This window comes from Carcharhinus amblyrhynchos, chromosome 3 (genome assembly GCF_965287045.1).
Source record: "Carcharhinus amblyrhynchos chromosome 3, sCarAmb.v2.hapA, whole genome shotgun sequence".
Lineage (NCBI taxonomy): Eukaryota > Metazoa > Chordata > Chondrichthyes > Carcharhiniformes > Carcharhinidae > Carcharhinus > Carcharhinus amblyrhynchos.
The window spans coordinates 21551998-21569733 of record NC_137326.1 but is presented as its reverse complement, the minus strand read 5'-3'; the positions used below and the strand labels follow the sequence as shown (position 1 = coordinate 21569733).

Here is a 17736-nt window from a genome sequence, read left to right as displayed (position 1 = left end):
AAAAATGGATACACCTTGAGTAAATGGGTATTAAGTTAGCCGCATAGAAAGAAAAACCGATGAAAATAAATGTATTAAATTATTCTGGCATTGAATGAACAAATTGGATAAAAATCACCTGCCATCTAGTGTTGGGAGGATAGATTAAAAATACCCAGCTTTCGTTCCCCTCACTTTGCTCAGTGCACGATACAATCGTGACAATGTGGGTACGTGTGTACATGAAGAAAAGTGATGACCGAGATGCAAATATATTCTCCTAATAAGCAACCACGGAAGCTGAATCAATTATCGTTTGAGTTGAAATTCATGGTCTTACCACTCCCTATCTTTAACATCCATTAACTCTGTGTCCAGCTGCTGTTTTCTTCTGTTCGTCACTGACGCCTGTACCAATCAACCCTAAGCTCTGGAATCCCCCCTCTGCATATATCCTTCCCTCTACCTTTCTTTCCTCTTTTAAGTTGCTCTTTAAAACCAGTGTCTTGGCCAAGCTTTTCGTCATTTGTCCTAATATCATCTTATGTAGGTTGGTGTTAGTTTTTGTTTGACATTCCTACAAAGTGTGTTGGAACAATTGATTATGTTTAAAGACACTCCATGTGCAGGTTGTTGTCTGTACAAAGTAAGTTTGATACTTTTTTTTAAATGGTAGCAAGATGAAGTGCATTGAGTATGGGACTACAGCTAGCAGTTGTTAGGTCAGATTGTCCTAGGCTGACTTTGCTCATCTCAAACCATTCATTTCCTCCTCACCATCCATCTCTCATTCCTTACCAACATTCCCCATATTGCCAGAACTAACTGTCTCATCTCTCCTTTGAAAATCCATTCTGCAATTAATTTCAAGTCTGACACCTCTCAACATCTTTCCTTTCGAGTTAATAAGTAACTTCTTGGATCTAAAATTACCTCCACCTCGTGCTCCCCATAGCACTGCCCCTAAATATAGGGACCCCTGTCCAGTTAATGTTCTCCTCCTCCTACTCTGAAACTGTTAACATGCAAGCTGTTGCTACATATGAGGATTTTCCTTGGAACAAGCACCTTGATCAAGCAGTTGCTGGAAATCCTCAATCCCACAATTCACATTCAGAACTCTTCTGTCTGTTTTTGCCCAGGGGGTGATGGGCAGCTCAGTCTGGCAACATGAGATGGGTAGTGGGATGGTGATGGGCAATGCTTGCCCTCCAATCTGATCTCAACACCCCTCTGCGATTTCTGTACTCTACAATTGTAAATTTCAAAACATCTCTGCTACCAAATTCGGGCTCCATTTCTTTGCTATTAAACCCTGCACCATGCTGTAATTGTTCCAAATCCCTTGTCTAATACAGCAGATTTTTTTGTACACTTTTTTAGTTTCCCCCAATCACAGAATCCCCTGGAAAGCTGTGCCACCTGCTGTTACCAAAGCCCAGGATCTCTTCCCTGACATTCTTCTAAAGCTTGAAGGTCTTTGTATTCCTTTACTCAGTGCCATTAAATACCAGCCTCCTGAACTTCCTTTGAAAAGAAAATGCTGAATGGATCACTTCTTGAATAGAACTCACTTTCAAAAAGGTTAAGAGCCAAAATTGAATACACAAGTAAAGAAATATATAATCATGGCAGTTTTCATGAGCAAATGGATAGTGATGGAATTTGATCCCAAAATCTGAGAGCACCTTGTTAAAAGAAATGAAATTTGACTTGATCATTCACTGTAAATCAGGATTCTTAGTATGTGGTATAGCAAAACCACATTATTGCAAAATGTTGTAACCTCTTCCAATTCATGGAACAATGCCATGGAAGATTGAACATTGTCTGTGAATTTCTTTATTGTGTTTATGTAAGCTGAAAAAAAATCCTGTTTTCTAATGTTGTTTTATAGATTTCACCTACCGCTTGAATATTTTAATTTCACTGCCCTCACACCATTTTCCCGTTTCTCCTGTACTGACAGCATTGACTCCTTTTTAAGTCTGATTGCAGCTGTATATTATTTCACATGTGTCCAATGACACAGTGAATATAGGCTAGAGTGAGCCAGAACCTCTAGAAGATTTACAATCATAAGTGTCCTCTGCTTAGAGAAGCTAGCACAAAACAACATATGCAACCAGTTCTTGTATGCACCGTTTGCGGTCTGGAAAGATTATTCTCAAGGAGTTACTGGCATTGAAAGAGGGGCTAGTATTTATGTACTGTTCAATCTGCCATCCCCAGACTTTTGTTCTTGATTGGTGAAGTCCGCTCAAAATATCATCACAATCAACAATAAAGCATTACTAGATGGAATTCAGAACAGGTCTCTATTAAGGAAAATACCCATTACAACACTGCTCAGAACAGGATAATTGTTGTAATCAACAGTTGGAAGTTGATTTTGGTACAGTGCTGTTTGTAATCAAGTATTTGACGTTATTCCGTAATGGCAAATGTATAGAATGGAATTTTCTGGCTGTGCTTGCCCCAAGGCTGAAAAATCCCACCCAAGGTCAACAAACCGTTGCATGATCCATGTCCTTTTTGATTCCCATGGCGGGCAGGACAGGAAAAATCCCACACGTGATTTGTAATGAGTGCCTCCTTTGTAAAGTTAAGCTATTACAGGGTATGGAGCAAAGGAATATGGGATTAGCCTACGCCTATTCTTGACTGGATGGTGTGTGAAGCTTAAGTGACCATAACAGATATTTTCATCGTTGGTGTTTCAGATTTTTTTCATTATACTAGGAACAAAATTTGAGAAAAGCTTACACTTGACATGATTCCTTCCAATACCATCCTCTACTAACTTTTAAATTTTGTTTTTAAACAGCCTCCATAACTACTAATACAGCTTGTGATCCTGTTGTGGAGGAACATTTTCGCCGAAGCCTTGGAGAGAGGTACAAGCAACCAGAGCCTGTGACAAATTCAGTTTCTATCACAGGGTCAGTAGATGATCACTTTGCCAAAGCTCTTGGAGAAACATGGCTTCAAATCAAGGCTGCCAAAGATGGAGTTTCGAGCAGCCCTGATTCTGGCTCAAGAAGAGGACAGTCCTCCCCTTCGTCCCACATGGTCAATCACAATCACTCCCCTTCAGTCGTTTCATGAAGAGTGGACCACGTTGCATTCTGTGCTGAGTGAAATGCATGGTTTGACTGAGCTTGAACACTGCTAAAATAAGTGGGGAGGGGGATTTTTTTTTAAACTAGACACTTTTGTGTATTTGCTTAGCATTTGCAAAAGGGTGCCCTAAAAAAAATAGCAGGAACTATTCATATAAATTGTATGATGTAGCATCCTAATCTCCTGCCTCAGTTACCAAAGAAACCTCTGATGCAATTCTGCTGCCCCAAAAAGCCATGTTAGGATTGGTTGACCCAAACGCTTTGGCCTCTGCTAGTTCCTTTGACTAGAGTGTGTGTGGTTTGCTTACATTGCTTTTCTGTTATGTAATTTTGTATGTTTATATACTTGAAAAGAACTGTATGTCTGATTTGCACTATTGGGGAGTGGTGAGGTTGCTTGTCAACTTTACATCAGATTTTCTTGTTTTGTTAGATGGCAGACTGCTGACAATGAGGGCTTAGTATGATATGTATTGCGCTTTACAGAGGCAAAACGGCTTTGGAAGGGAAAGTCTCATACAGGTATTAGCCTTTCTCTAGCTTCAGATTACATTTTGTGCTTGGTGCTCACAACTGGACTGCATTTGTTGTCAAAGAACACGGGCATTTTGTTTTCCTACACCCTTCATCTGTATTTGTCAGCTTGTTCAAATAGATTTGAGATATGAAGGTCAATAGTGCTTCTATTAAAGTAGCTGCATGATTTAAAAAAATAGCTGGTATCTATATTGTATAGGCGTAATGAAAATTAATACTAGAGCTTTTTCTTCAGAATTGTAGTTTATTTTCATCAATAACAGTCCTAGATACTTACTGCTGGTACAGTTTTACTCAATGACATTTAAGCATGTATTCACACTGGTAGAAGCCAGCAAAAGAGGATAGCCTCAGGAAAGGCCCGCATATTATATTCAGTAGATTATAAATTCCATGGTATAGGCAGCAATAGCTTTGTGCATGACTGAATAATCAATGCATAACAACCTGTTTAATAAAGAGGAACTCCCATAATTTCTGTAAAATCAGACTAAAATTTACAGTTAAGCAAGTCATGACTATTTGAAACAAAGAGAAATGCTTGGCTTTAATGTGGTAATGCAGATTGTCATGGCTTGTAGAAAACAACTTTAATTTTTTTAATGCTTACTCTATCCTGTGCCAAGGTGTACATTCCTCCAATAGTATAATGCTACTTTGTTTGCTGTATTAATAGCTACTACTACTACTACTCCTACTACTACTACTACTACTACTACTAGAGGCAGAGGTACAGAAAGCAGCTGTGTAATGCTTTATAGTTTCCCAATTTAGCCTTTGTCTTTGAGAGAGTCACACATGCCCATACATTCCGTCATCCCAGTAAAACAGTAAACATTTCATCGCCACCTTACTGGGTAGTTACCGCTTGTCTGCTTTGGCATTCAGTATCCTACTCTGTAGGAAAATCACTAAATGAACACTTTTTATATAGGTAACTATAAGACCATCATTACGCTGTGCGTAAAGAATGTACAAAAAAATTCGTAGGTATTTTTTGAGGAACAATTAATTTGTTAATGATATGTAGCTATTTAATTTTCCCTGTCCTTTTTGTTGTAATCATGCATTTTTTTTTTGTTTGGAGAAAAAAGTTGATCTTTTTTGTTTGGTGTAGATTTGTCTGTTATAAGGTAAAAAGTGCAGGAACACAGTTATCTATGGAAACACTGCGTTAGCATTAATAGCCACTAGTTCATTACTGCTACAGGCTACTGAGCGTTATAATGGTAGAAGGCTGTAGATGCTGTCTGTGGACTCTATGCGTCTGGTTACTTGGCTGTTTTTTTTAAAATGTGAGACAACTGAACAAGAATACAAACAACAATCCAGGGATTGTGGACTAATTATAAATTTCGTGGAGACTGCAAAACATTCTAAAATGTATAGACCAGGTTTGTCTACAATTTTTATTACTACAGAGAGCAGAAATGTCTACAGTGTACTTACTGTTAGTTTCAGTTTGTAAATTTGAACTCTATCCCTCTTGTTTGCGGCCTTGTTTCACCCAAAATGGAAAAAAAGCTTTTGACAGGCCACTTTTTGTACTTAAAGTAGCCTCAAAGAACAATAAAGTGCTCTTAAATCATTTATCTTGTGCAGTTTCATTGAGATTTGTTACCAGTTCTCTTTGGATCAGCAAGTATGGGAAATATTGCAACCATGTTGAAAATTTAATATGTTGGCAGCAAAAAAAGTTGTAATCTTCCACTTCAAAATAAAATGTTATGATTGAGAGTGTCACTTCCTGACCTGAAAACCCATTTGGTGTTTTTTACCTTTACTATTTTAAATCAATGGACAATGCATGGCCCAGATGCAAGTTGGAATCTTACCATATTTTTTCCAACTGTCAGATTCCGACCGAAAACCAGCATGTAACTCTCTGCACAGGTGAGTATTTGGACCAAATTTTCAGGTACTGCGAGAGAAAAAAGAGTGAGGTGGGTCTTTTGCAGTCAACGCTGGTGGGGCAGGGCCTAATAGAGCTGACAAGGGCTGCATCACCAATGTTGGGCCCAATTTTTAAAGGACAATCCCGATCAGTGCTAAATTGGAACTGTTCTGTTCCCCCACACACACACACCACTGCCATGGACGTTTCTGGGGTTCTATCTTCCCCCCATCACGGCACAATCATTGAGGGTCCTCTCACTCACGCACAGACACAGACACACACACACACACGTGTGTGCACCCCCCCCCCCCCCCCCCCCCCACAAACACAACCGCATGGGGCTCCTTGGAGGACCTGCCTACTGGCAAGAGGTCAATCTAATATGACTTTAGATTTTACCAGTGATGATGACATCATTACTCATGAGTGAGCAAAGAACTGTTCTTCTAAGGCAATTTTTCAGGTTCGAGGATAATTTACTTCCACTCCAGTTCCATATGCTCTGAGATGACTTAAAAGCCCCACTCAAATTGGGTAGATGTGATAGCAAGTTAAATTGTGAAATGCACTTTGTCCAATCCCAAAGAATTCAGGTACTAATCACTAATTTCAGGGGTCCAATGGTGAGAGTGACTTGCCTCTTACATTTCCTTCCTTGGTCCTTTTCTGTACTACAACTGAACTACTGTTGTTGGCCAGTGCATTGTACCACCTGAATAGGAATTCCAAGGAAGCAACACAATATCCTAAACAAAGCAGTCACTAGGATATAGAAGGGAAGTTGCTATGATCTGGGCTAAAATCTATAATTCCATGTTTAAATTGGAACAACCATTTTCAAACTGGTTACCAACTAGTAGCAGAGGGCAAAGCATCAGATTCTGGTTCTGCAATATTTTTTAAAAATCAGAGCTTCAGCTGTGGAATTTGGTTGTCTAGTGCCCATATTTTCAGTGCTATTTTGGGCGTGTGCATGCACAAACGTTTTGTTGGTTACAGCAATGCCACTTTGGTAAGAGCATAAGCACGAACACCAAGGATAATGCATTAGTCCTATGTAAAGGGATCAACAACTACTTTCAGGTCAGTTGACTGGTTAGTAGAAGTGTCTAGTGGTGTGTGTTGCTATATACAGCTGCTGAAGACTACAGTGAACAGTGTGGCGTTTGCTGATGGTCTTGATCATGATTCAAGGGTTCTGCTCAGACCACTTGTTCGCAGAGATGGGTGCAGTGGGTTGTATTCCCCCGACCCGCAACATGACAAGGATATTGAGTGCCGGCAACACAAGCTCAAAGGAGGCAGAGGGGAAGAAACAATTCTCAGCAGATGGCCACATATCTGCCTAGTGTTTAGAGAGAAATTTTCCTACATCACATTCAGCAAAGAATGGTGCTTCAGATGTCTTTGCTTCACAGAGGAGGTGTCTCAGAGCAGCGTGATGGTGGCATTGCCAGTGGCTGTGAAGGTGAGCTTGGACACAACCTTTAATGCATCAGGCTCCTTCCTGGCTGGAGCAGGTAATATTTGCATCATCTCCATTTCCCGGTTTGCAGATGAGGGCCTCGAAGCTTTTGTGCAACATTGCACAGCAAAGAAAGCACAGAGTTTCTACCAGACCATCATCAGTGTTCTCAGCCGGCAGAGAATATCTCTGTCTTTGCTCTGCAGTACTGGAAGGAAGAAAGCAGTTGGCCTTTTGAGTTCCCAGTAGCAAAATACAGCAAGTCATGGCTATACTTCTGCATTAATATTCCAGAGAATGAGAGTTCAAACCCCACTGTGGGAATTTTAAGATTGATTTTTTTTTAAAAGAATCTGGACACCTTAGAAGAGCTGGTATTACTGGAAGTGATGGATTGTCAAAAAAATTGATTTCCTAAGCTTTTAGGGAAGGAAACATTCGTTACCTAGCCTGATCTATATATGACTTCATCCAGGGGTGGATAATAAATGCTGGCCATGCTGTCAATACCCACAAGAATAAACACAATTCTCAATGACCTATCTTTTTCTTTGTATGTTAAGATTGTGTCAAAAGTGAAAAGCTTACGCCTCACTAATATTGCACTGTGACCAACTCCTGGTACATCCGAACTACCACTGCTGCATGAAAGCAGCACATCCTAGTGATCGATCTAAATGTGTTATTGTGACTTCATCAGTGAGATCATTGTACTTTATTCTTCCATTCCCCAAAACAGGACTTTGTAGATTTCACCAGAAGGAAGCGACTAAGATGATAGAGGCAAATTTTGATGCTTTGAATGTTGCTGCCCCAGAAAGCTTGACTTTTAGTCCTGAATTTCAAAATAGTGAAACATCCTCTCTTGACATGTCAGTTCATCATCCTTATACCAAAGCTTTGCCTTCAGGTGCTTTCAAATTTCATCTGTTTATTTTCCCTTCCATTGAATCAGTTGCTTTTTGGTTTATGAGTGAACCTAAACTCAATTATACAAATGCCACTCTGCTCCCAGTCTGTTTCAGACCTAAGTAGTGAGGGTCATGTCTCAAATTCGGTTAAAACCCGCACTCCACTCCAATTGGTTAGCAAAAGCAGACTGAAATTTGCAACGGTATTCCTTACCCTGCCAAACGCAATGTAAATACCTTATTGCAAGCCCAGAGATTGAATACAAAAAATCTCTGGATTTTGAGCACAATGGTTATGTCACATGTGCTCATGTGATCAGCCTTGATTTCAGAAGACAGTTGAGTAAAAGGTTTCATTAGACTGTGGCATCAACTATAAGCTACTAAATAGGCTTGTTAAACAGTAAATGGATAAGTGACCAGAAACAATGGAGCACTGGAGATTTGGAATAATCATTAGCTCACTCTAAGATAGAAAATTGCATTGTACACATCTGCTGTGCTAAACTACAATATAAATGGGTTTGGAGACAAAGGGCAGAATCTTACTGGTCCCATCAAGATGGCTTAGACAGGGAGAAAGGTAGGATGCAAACTCTTTCCTCTTTTCATGTCACCTTGGTTGATTTTCCAATTAACTTAAATCTGTGACCTCTAGTTAGCATTCCTTCAGCCACTTCAGCTCCTTTTTATTTGCTCCATCTAAACCCTTCATAATTTTAAATACGTCTATCAAATGTCCTCTCAAATGTCTCTGCATTAAGTAAAACCTCAGCTTCTTTGGTATATCCATGCGATTCTAATCCCTGGGTCACTGTCTGCAGAGTCTGCATACTGTTTCTGCGGGTTTCCTTCCACAGTTTGAAAGACATGCTAGTTAGGTGTATTAGCCATGCTAAATTCTCTCTCTGTACCCGAACAGGCAGCAGAGTGTGCTGACTAGGGGATTTTCACAGTAACAATTGCAGTGTTAATGCAAGTCTACTTGCGACTAATAAATAAATTTTAAACTTTCATTCCAATCTATTGAATCTCCTGTAACCTTGCCAAAATATTTCCATCTTTCCTGAGGTACAGTGCTCAGAACTGAACACTAAACTCCAACTGGGGTCAAAGTGAGGTTTAGTATAGCCTCATGGCTTTGTACTCTATGCCTCCATTTATAAAACCCAGGATCCCATATGCTTTATTAATTGTTTTGTTAATCTACATTGTCACCTTCAAAGATTTGTGCATAAACACTGCCAGGTGTCTCAGTGTCTCTGTCTCTTGTGGTCCCTCTTAAATTGTACCATTTAGGATGTATTGTCTCATTTTTCTGTGTTGGAATTTATCTGAAATGTGTCATACCAGTCCAACTATGTACATCCTCTTGAAGTATTTTGCTATCTTTCTCCATGTTTACCACACTTTCAACTTTTCTGGCATCTGCGTATCTTGAAATGGTGTCTGAAGAACAAAGAAAATTACAGCACAGGAAAAGGCTTTTGGTGTGTGATGCCACCAAATCCAAGTCAGTATGTGAAACAGCAGTTGTTCTGATACCGAACCTTGGGAGCTTCACTGTATACCTCCCTACTGTCTAAAAAACATAAGTCACTGACCTCAACTTCCTGTTTACTATCCCATAGCCAACCAGTGTTGTACCTGGATTACTAGTCTTTGACATTGTCACAACGCCACTGCTTTCACCAAATTGGAGGAGATTCCAGAGATAGGATTAATTGTATGTTCAGATTATAGCTCACAGACTCAAAACAGCAAAATCAAATGCAAGTCAGCAAGAGCAACTTCTCCCAGAAAATATTACTAACTCATAGCTAAATAGAAAATTGCCAATGCCTCATTTGTTAATTCCAGGAAGTCTTAAATCTGTTTATTGCTCAGTCATCATTGGGATTTGTTTAACTTATTGGAAATCATAGTCATTTCCATACGAGAAGGCCTCCAGTCTGAAAAGCATCAGTCATTCACCACAACTCTGGCTACGGGATAGTAAACAATGTTGTGCCGATGCTGCTGCTGCTGCTGCTACCTCTTTTATTCCATGGGCTTCTATTTTGCTAACAAGCTTAATATGTGTCCTTTATCAAACATCTTTTCAAAATCCACATACACAATGTCAACGGCAATCGAACACAATTTGTTCTAAATCTCTGCTGGCTCTTGGTTAATATCAGTTCATGCCTGTTCAGGATGTGGCTATTTTTTTCCTGTTGTTTCTAAAAGCATCCCCATCATTGATTTTTTTTTTGCTTGGAAGAACAAGGTGCTCAATGTATTATGTCCAGCCTTCCATGGAGGAGTCAAATGGATGCATTCATCCAAAAGAGAGGACTTACTTTTCAGACTTTGATACTCACAGGTGTCGTGCCAAAAACAGTGGCAGAATAATTTAATAAATAAAATCAAATTACTGCAGATGCTGGAATCTGAAACCAAAAGAGAAAATGCTGGAATATCTCAGCAGGCCTGGCAGCATCTATGAGGAGAGAAAAGAGCTGCTGTTTTGAGTCCAGATGACGCTTTGTCAAAGCTGAGACTGCTCAGGTAAATGGACAGAATAATGTATCCTCATCACCAGGTATAAGGATGCACTTTCACGGAGTTCATTAGTGAACACAAAAATTCTCTTAGCTGTAACTGACTCCCAAAATGTCTCTGCCTAGGAGTCTTTTTTCCCGTGGGGTGACTCCACATTCATGAGTTCCAATTGGTCAAACAGGCCATGTGACCCTTACTCTGCTATGTTGCCCTTAAAGGAATAATTACCAAAAACTCATTGGTTTATCATTGCTGGGTTCAGTCTTATTCCTGTTTTTGAATAAGGCTGTAAAGTTTACAATTCTCTAGTCCTTCAGCCACACCTCCATATCTAAGGAAGATTGTGGCCAGCACCTCTACAATTTCTATCCTTACTTACCTCAGCAACCTCAGATGCAACCCATTCAGATTGTGTGACGTATCCATACCTCCTTTATTCTTACCGCATCTTGTATTCCAGCAACTTGCTGGCTTTGACAAAGTGCTCTGCCTTGGTAACACTGATGCAAAATACTCATTCACTACCTCAGCCACATCTTCTGCCTCCACCATTAGATCTCTATTTTGGTCTGTAACTGGTCTGCCATTCCTTTGGCAATCATTTAACTGAGAAATAGTATTTTAGCAAGGACAATGGGTAGAGGGGATGGTGGAACTGCTCAGGTAAATGGGGTGTGTTTTGAAAATAGTGTGAAAGCACATATGTAAGTTAATTTAGTAAGCAGTAAGCAGTAGTAAGGTCCTCCCACCACAGTTAACCCTTTTGTACAGAAATTACCCCTACATTTTCTGATAAATGAAACAAGTCTCCATTATGACTAAACAATAAACAGGTTTAAGAATTGCTGGGGTTTCTATATGAGGATTTGTTCGTTTGCTATTTGGGCTTTAACTGTGAGTTAATGTTTCTGGGAGCAATTGTTGTGGCTGGATTACATATGATTTTGCTGTTTTGAGTCTATGACCTGAACATGCAATTAATCCTATCTCTGTAATCTTCTCCATTGGTGGGAATGGTAGTTTTGTGGCAATGTCACCGGAACAGTTATCCAGGCTACTATTTTGGGGCCTTGGGTTCAAATCCCATTGTGGCTGCTGGTAGAATTTCAAATTCAATTAATAAATCTGGAACATAGTTAATCTCAGTAATGGTGACCAGAAGGCAACCCTTCCAAACCTTCCCTACCATCTAGAAGGACAATGGCAGCAAATGCATAGGGAAGTCACTACCTGCAACTTGCTTACCATTCTGACTTGGAAATGAATTGCCATTCCTTCACTGTGGCTGGGTGAAAATCCTGGAACTCTCTCCCTAATAGCACATAGATTGCAGCGGTTCAAGAAGGCAGCTCAACAAGGTCAGTTAGGGGTGGGTAATAAAAATGCTGGCCTAGCCAGTGAGCCTGCATCATGTTAAATAATTTTTTAAAAACCTATAATCAATTGTTTTAAAGTACCTACCTGCTTCACTAATGTCCTTCCAGGAAGGAAATCTAACACTTTTACCTGGCCTGGCCATAAGGACAGGAATAGGGATAGGCAACAACACTGGCCTTGTCAATGTTGTCTACACCACATGAAAAAGCTTCAAGATGTCTTTAGTACATTTGATAATTATTTGATTTGATTTGATTTATTGTTGTCACATATTAGGATACAATGAAAAATATTGTTTTGAGCACGATATAGAGATAAAACATACCGTTCATAAAGTCCATAGGGGAGAAGGAGAGGGTGCAGAATGTAGTGTTTCAGTCATGGCTAGGGTATAGAGAAAGATCAACTTAATGTAAGGCCCATTTAAAACTCTGAAGAAGCTATTCTTCAGTCAGTTAGTGCATGATCTCATACTTCGTATCTTTTTCCTGACAGAAGGTGGAAGAGAGTATGCCTGGGGTACATGGGGTCCTTGATTATGCTGGCTCCTTTTCTGAGGTAACGGGAAGTGTAGATAGAATCAATAGGTGGGAGGGTGGTTTGTGTGATGTGGCATTAGGTTTATTGCACAAAGGTTCTGCTTCTGACCATAACTAATGTGTAGTGGTCATAAACCACAGCTAGCTATAAAGTAACCCTGGTACTACTCCTCCTCTTGTCATCTGTCTTCAAGGTTAGTACAAAGAATAGGTTTAAAATGTAGCATCCCCAGCTTCCAAGGGAATGGACAATGAGATTTTTTAAATTCTATTTTTGAAACTGCCCAGTGAAGCAGTTGAGGCTACCTCATTGAATGTTTTTAAGGCAAGGATTGACAAATTTTTGAACAGTAAAGGAATGAAGGGTTATGGTGAGCAGACAGGTAAGTGGAACTGAGTCCACAAAAGATCAGCCATGATCTTATTGAATGGCGCTGCAGGCTCGAAGGGCCCGATGGCCTACTCGTCTAGTTCTTATGAAACGACTTGTATTTTGCCTTTATTATAGTAAAGCATCCCGAGTTATCTCGCAGATGTGTTATCAGACAGAATTCGCCACATAAGGAGATTTGAGGACAGATGGCCAAAGGTTTGACTGGAGGGAGGTTTAGAAAGGAATTTCAGAGTTCAGGATCTACAGAGCTGAAGGCACAGCCACCAGTGGTGGGATGGAAGAAGTTGAGGATGCACAACATGACAGAATTGGTGGGACACAGAGAACCTGGAGGAGTGTAGGGGTTGAGGAGCTTACAGAGGTGAGAGGTGATTTGTGCACAGTGATGGGAGTTTTGTACCATTTATTCAAAATGTCACAAATATTTTTTGGCCAAATTAAGAAAGTTTTTTTAAAATGTAATTATTTCAACTTCTTAAAGAAGGAATTTGTATGTGTAAAAACAGAATGAAATTATAATTTGCCATTTTTGTTGAAACTGTACTGTCACCAACTGATCATTGATTTTGCTATCAGAATGATAAATGACAGTGGTCCAGAAAACATTCTATTATTGTTTTATTCTCTCCTTTTATAGTTAGGGGTCCTCACGTTGGCCACTATTCCCTATCTTCAAAACAAGCATCCAGACAACTTGGCCACTATCAATGCTGCTCCGTAACTGAATGCAAAGAGATGCCCAAGAGAGTCTCGGCTGCCAACTTTCCCTCTGTTCCAGTGAGAAAGTGTCTGTTTTTGTTCCATGTTTTCATTGAAAGCCCTATTGGGACCAAAAACCAGCGTAGGGAATTGCAGGCAGGAAGACATGTTTCATCAATTCATGTTGCAGCGGTTGGTGTATGAACTTTGTGCCATTTGTTCTGTGGGTCTTTGCCTGTCACTGGTATTGATCCTGCCAGCAATATGTAAATGTTGTTTAACACAGATCAGTTTCAGCTTACAGCACTGAAAGTTATCAACTAACCCATCTTTGGTGCCTGAAATAATAAGAAGTTAAGCCCGCTACCCTCCTCCGTACCTATAGCTTCGTGCTTTTCAGAATTTTGAATATTTAATCAATTTTCACAGTATTGTTACAGCACAGAAGAGGGTCATTCGGCACATTGTGTCATCATTGGCTCTCCAAAGGAACTATTTACCTAGTGCCACTCCCTGCCTCCTCCCTGTGACTCTGCACATTCTTTTCAGATAATAATCCAATTTCCATTTAAATGCCTCATTTGAGCCTGGCTCCACCACACGCACAAGCAGATCTTAACCGCTCGCTGCATGAAAATGTTTTACCTCATGTCTCCATTTCTTCTTTTTGCTCTTATTCTCAATCCTTCCACAATGTGAACAGCCTTCTCCTGTCTACCCTGTCCAGATCTCTTATGATTTTGAATACCTCATCAAAACTCTTCTCAACCTTCTCTTCTCCAAGACAAAGCAGTCCTGACCTCTTCAATATATCTACATAACTGAAGTTCCTCAACCCTGGATGCATTTTCATAGATCTTTTTTGTGGTGTGTCTAACAGTTCCCTGGATTATGGTACCAAGAGGAGAGGCAGTGCTGTGGTGGTAATGTCACTGGACTAGTAATCCAGAGATCCAGGATAATGCTCTGGAACCTGGGTTTGAATCCCACCACGGCAGATAGAGAAATGTGAATTCAATAAAAATCTGGAATTAAAGTCTAATGAAGACCATGGAACCATTGTTGTTTGTCAGAAAAGCCATCTGGTTTACTGATGTCCTTTAGGGAAGGAAATCTGCCATTCTCATCTGGTCTGGCCTACATGTGACTCCAGACCCACAGCAACGTGGTTGAATTTTACAAAGCCCTCTGAAATAGCCGGACAAACCGCTCACTTCAAAGGCAATTATGCATGGGCATTAAATGCTGAGCAAGTGGCAATCATGTTCCATACATAAATTACAAAAAAGAATGAACACAATACTCCAGTTGATGTTAAATGAGTGTTTAACATAATCTTGTTGCTTTTGTAACCTGAGGCCATATTAATAAAGCCCAGGATGCCATATGTTTTATTAACTATGCTCTCAACCAGTCCTACCACCTTCAGTGATTTATCCACATATCCACCCAGGTCCCTCTGTGATTGTACACCCTTTAGAATTTTACTCTTTATTTTATATTGTCTGTCTGCATTTTTTCCATCAATATGACTCACTTCGCACTTTTTTGCATTAAATCTCATTTCCCACTTGTCCACCTCTTCCACCAGCCTGTCTGTATCCTTTTGAAGTTCTAAACTATCCTTCCCACAGTTAACCATGCTTCCGAGTTTTCTATCATCTACAAATGTTGAAACAGTGCCCTGTACGTCAATGTCTAGGTCACTAATATATATCTGGAAGCACAAGGATACTAACATTGACCCTTGGGGAACTCTACTACAAACCTTCTTCTGAAAAATATCCATTAAGTACTACCCTATGCTGTCACTCAGCCAATTTAATATCCTTGTTCCTACTGTCCCTTTTATTTTGTGAGTTATAACTTTCTCACAAGTTTGTTGTGTGCCATAGTGATTAGCACTGCTGCCTCACAGTAGCAGGGCCCTTGCTTTGACTCCTGCCTTAGGCGACTGTCTCTACGGAGTTTCCACATTCTTCCCGTATTGGCGTGGGTTTCCTCCGGTGCTCCAATTGCCTCCCACAGTCCAAGGTCGTGTAGGTGATGTGGATTTGACATGGTAAATGTACAGAGTTACTGGGATAGGGAAGAGGGTTGAGCCTAGGTAGAGTACTCTTTCAGAGGGTTGCTGCAGACCCGATGGCCACCTTCTGCACTCCACTGAGTCCATGGATTCTGAATTTATCAAATGCCTTTTGGAAGTCCATGTACAACACATATAGCATCACCCTCATCAAACCTCTCTGTTCCCTCTTCAAAAAATTCCAGCAAGTTAGTTAAACATGATTCCCCCTTAACAAATCCATGCTGGCTTTCTTTAATTAACCTGCATTCACCCAAGTGACCATTAATTTCGTTCTGAATTACAATTTCTAGAAGCTTCTCCACTACAGCCTATAATTGCTGGGCTTATCTTTACACTGTTTTTGAAAAAGGGATATAACATTTGCAACTCTGCAATCATTTATTCCACCCATGAGTCTAAGGCAGTCTTAAAAGTTATGGCCAGTGCCTCTATAATTCCCACTCTCACTTCCCTCAATATCCTTAGATGCATCTCATCCGGTCCTGGTCCTTATCAACTTTAAGTACAAACAGCCTATCCAATATCACTTCATCAATTTTAAACAGTGCAAAGTGTCTCAAGTACCCCTTTTACACTGTGACCTGAGCAGTATCTTCTTCCTTGGTAAAGACAGATGCAAAATGTTCATCTGATACCTCAGTTATGCCTCTGTCTCAGGTGTAAAATCCAATTTTGGTCCCTGATCAGCCCCAGTCCTCCTTTTGCCATCTTTTTACTATTTTATTTGTTTACAGAAGCCTTTTGGATTCCCTTTTATGTTAGCTGCCAGTCTCTTTTCATTCTCTCTCTTTGCTTCTCCTTTTTGCTTTTTTACTTCCCCTCTGAATATTCTACATTCTGGTTCTTGAGTGTGTTATTCACCTATCATCAGTCATAAACCCATTCATAGGAGCAGGGTGAATGGCCTCCTCATGCTCCTATCTTCTATGTTTCCCTGCTTCTGTGTACTCATGCCTTGCAGAATAATGTATCTGCATTTGAATTGCTAGGTGTCTATTCATCTGCACATTTCAGTGTCTGGCAGTGCATACACATTTCCATTCTCTGTTACCTCTTCCCCCAACATGCAGTACTTGTACCAAACTAAATCGTGATTCACTTAATCTGCCTCCCTGATCTTGAACATGTTTAGCACGATTTTTAATGGAGTCGACGGGTGATCTTGCCTATGGCAGGACAGCCGTCAAGAACTCAGTGCCATTTCTTTTAAGAAATGTCCGCTGAATAACGTGCCACTCAGGTATGTAACTGGGCAGTGGCAGGCTCTCCCAGGGACTGAAGGAGTCCTGGTGCTGCTGAGGAGGAGGGCAGGCTCTGCTGCCGATTAAACACCTACCCAAGGCCAAGGATCATTGCTGGATCTCAGGCCAGAGGTGAGTGATTATTATTATTTTTTGAGGTCTGATATTGAGATTAATAAGAGACCACGAGGTAAATGGTAGTAAATTAACTGGAACAGCTTATTAACACATCCTTATCTGAGCGCAGTCAGCATAAGCTAGTTAGGCAAGCTCCACCAAGGGTGGAACTTCAATCCTGGGTCACATCACCCGTTCTCTTAAAGGGGCATACTTCCACATACATAACTGTGATGATGGGGCGGTGGGAAGTTGGTGGCAGTCGGGGGAAGGTCCTCGCAGGGAACGGGTGCGAGGTTGGGGGGGAGGTGTTGGCAGGGAGGTGGTTCCCAGTGGATACCCCCTCCCTTTGCCATTGCTGGGTCCCTTGATCAGGCACTCAATGGAGAACACAAGCAAACCAGCATAGCAGTGAGCGGGGGGGGGCTGTTAAGTGGGTATTAATTGCCTACTTAAGGGCCTCAGTTGGTGATGGCGAGGGAAGGCCATCCACAAATCATCTCATCACAGATTTAATTGGTGTGGAGACAGGAAGGCAGCTGGGTCCACATCCATTACTCTCCATTACTCCACATCCATTACTCCCCTGCCCAATTTAATGCCACCCCTACTACCAGACTCACCATGTGGGGGGGCAGTAAATTCTACTCTTAAAGACCTGCTCATTGTTTGTAAATTTCCTTTATTTCTTTGATTCTGAGTTATCTAAATGAAGAACAAATATTAGAGAAAACCCATCATTTTAATTAAGGGTGTTTCATGTATTGCAGTTAATGTGTGTGCAATGACACTGATATTGGTCTTTGCCAAATAATTGCATTG

At 40.6% G+C, this 17736-nt stretch overlaps 1 protein-coding gene across 5 annotated transcripts in view; it reads left to right on the top strand.

The window, feature by feature from the left end:
* The window catches only part of vgll4b (vestigial-like family member 4b), a 104568-nt gene extending 99339 nt beyond the window's left edge, over positions 1-5229 (top strand). For all 5 annotated transcript variants that reach the window (XM_080181985.1, XM_080181968.1, XM_080181977.1 and 2 more), the window contains one exon: positions 2807-5229. In XM_080181985.1, the coding sequence (XP_080038111.1) occupies positions 2807-3087 (281 nt within the window). In that variant the 3' untranslated portion in view covers positions 3088-5229. The remainder of the gene's footprint in view (positions 1-2806) is intronic.
* Positions 5230-17736: the final 12507 nt, after the last annotated feature.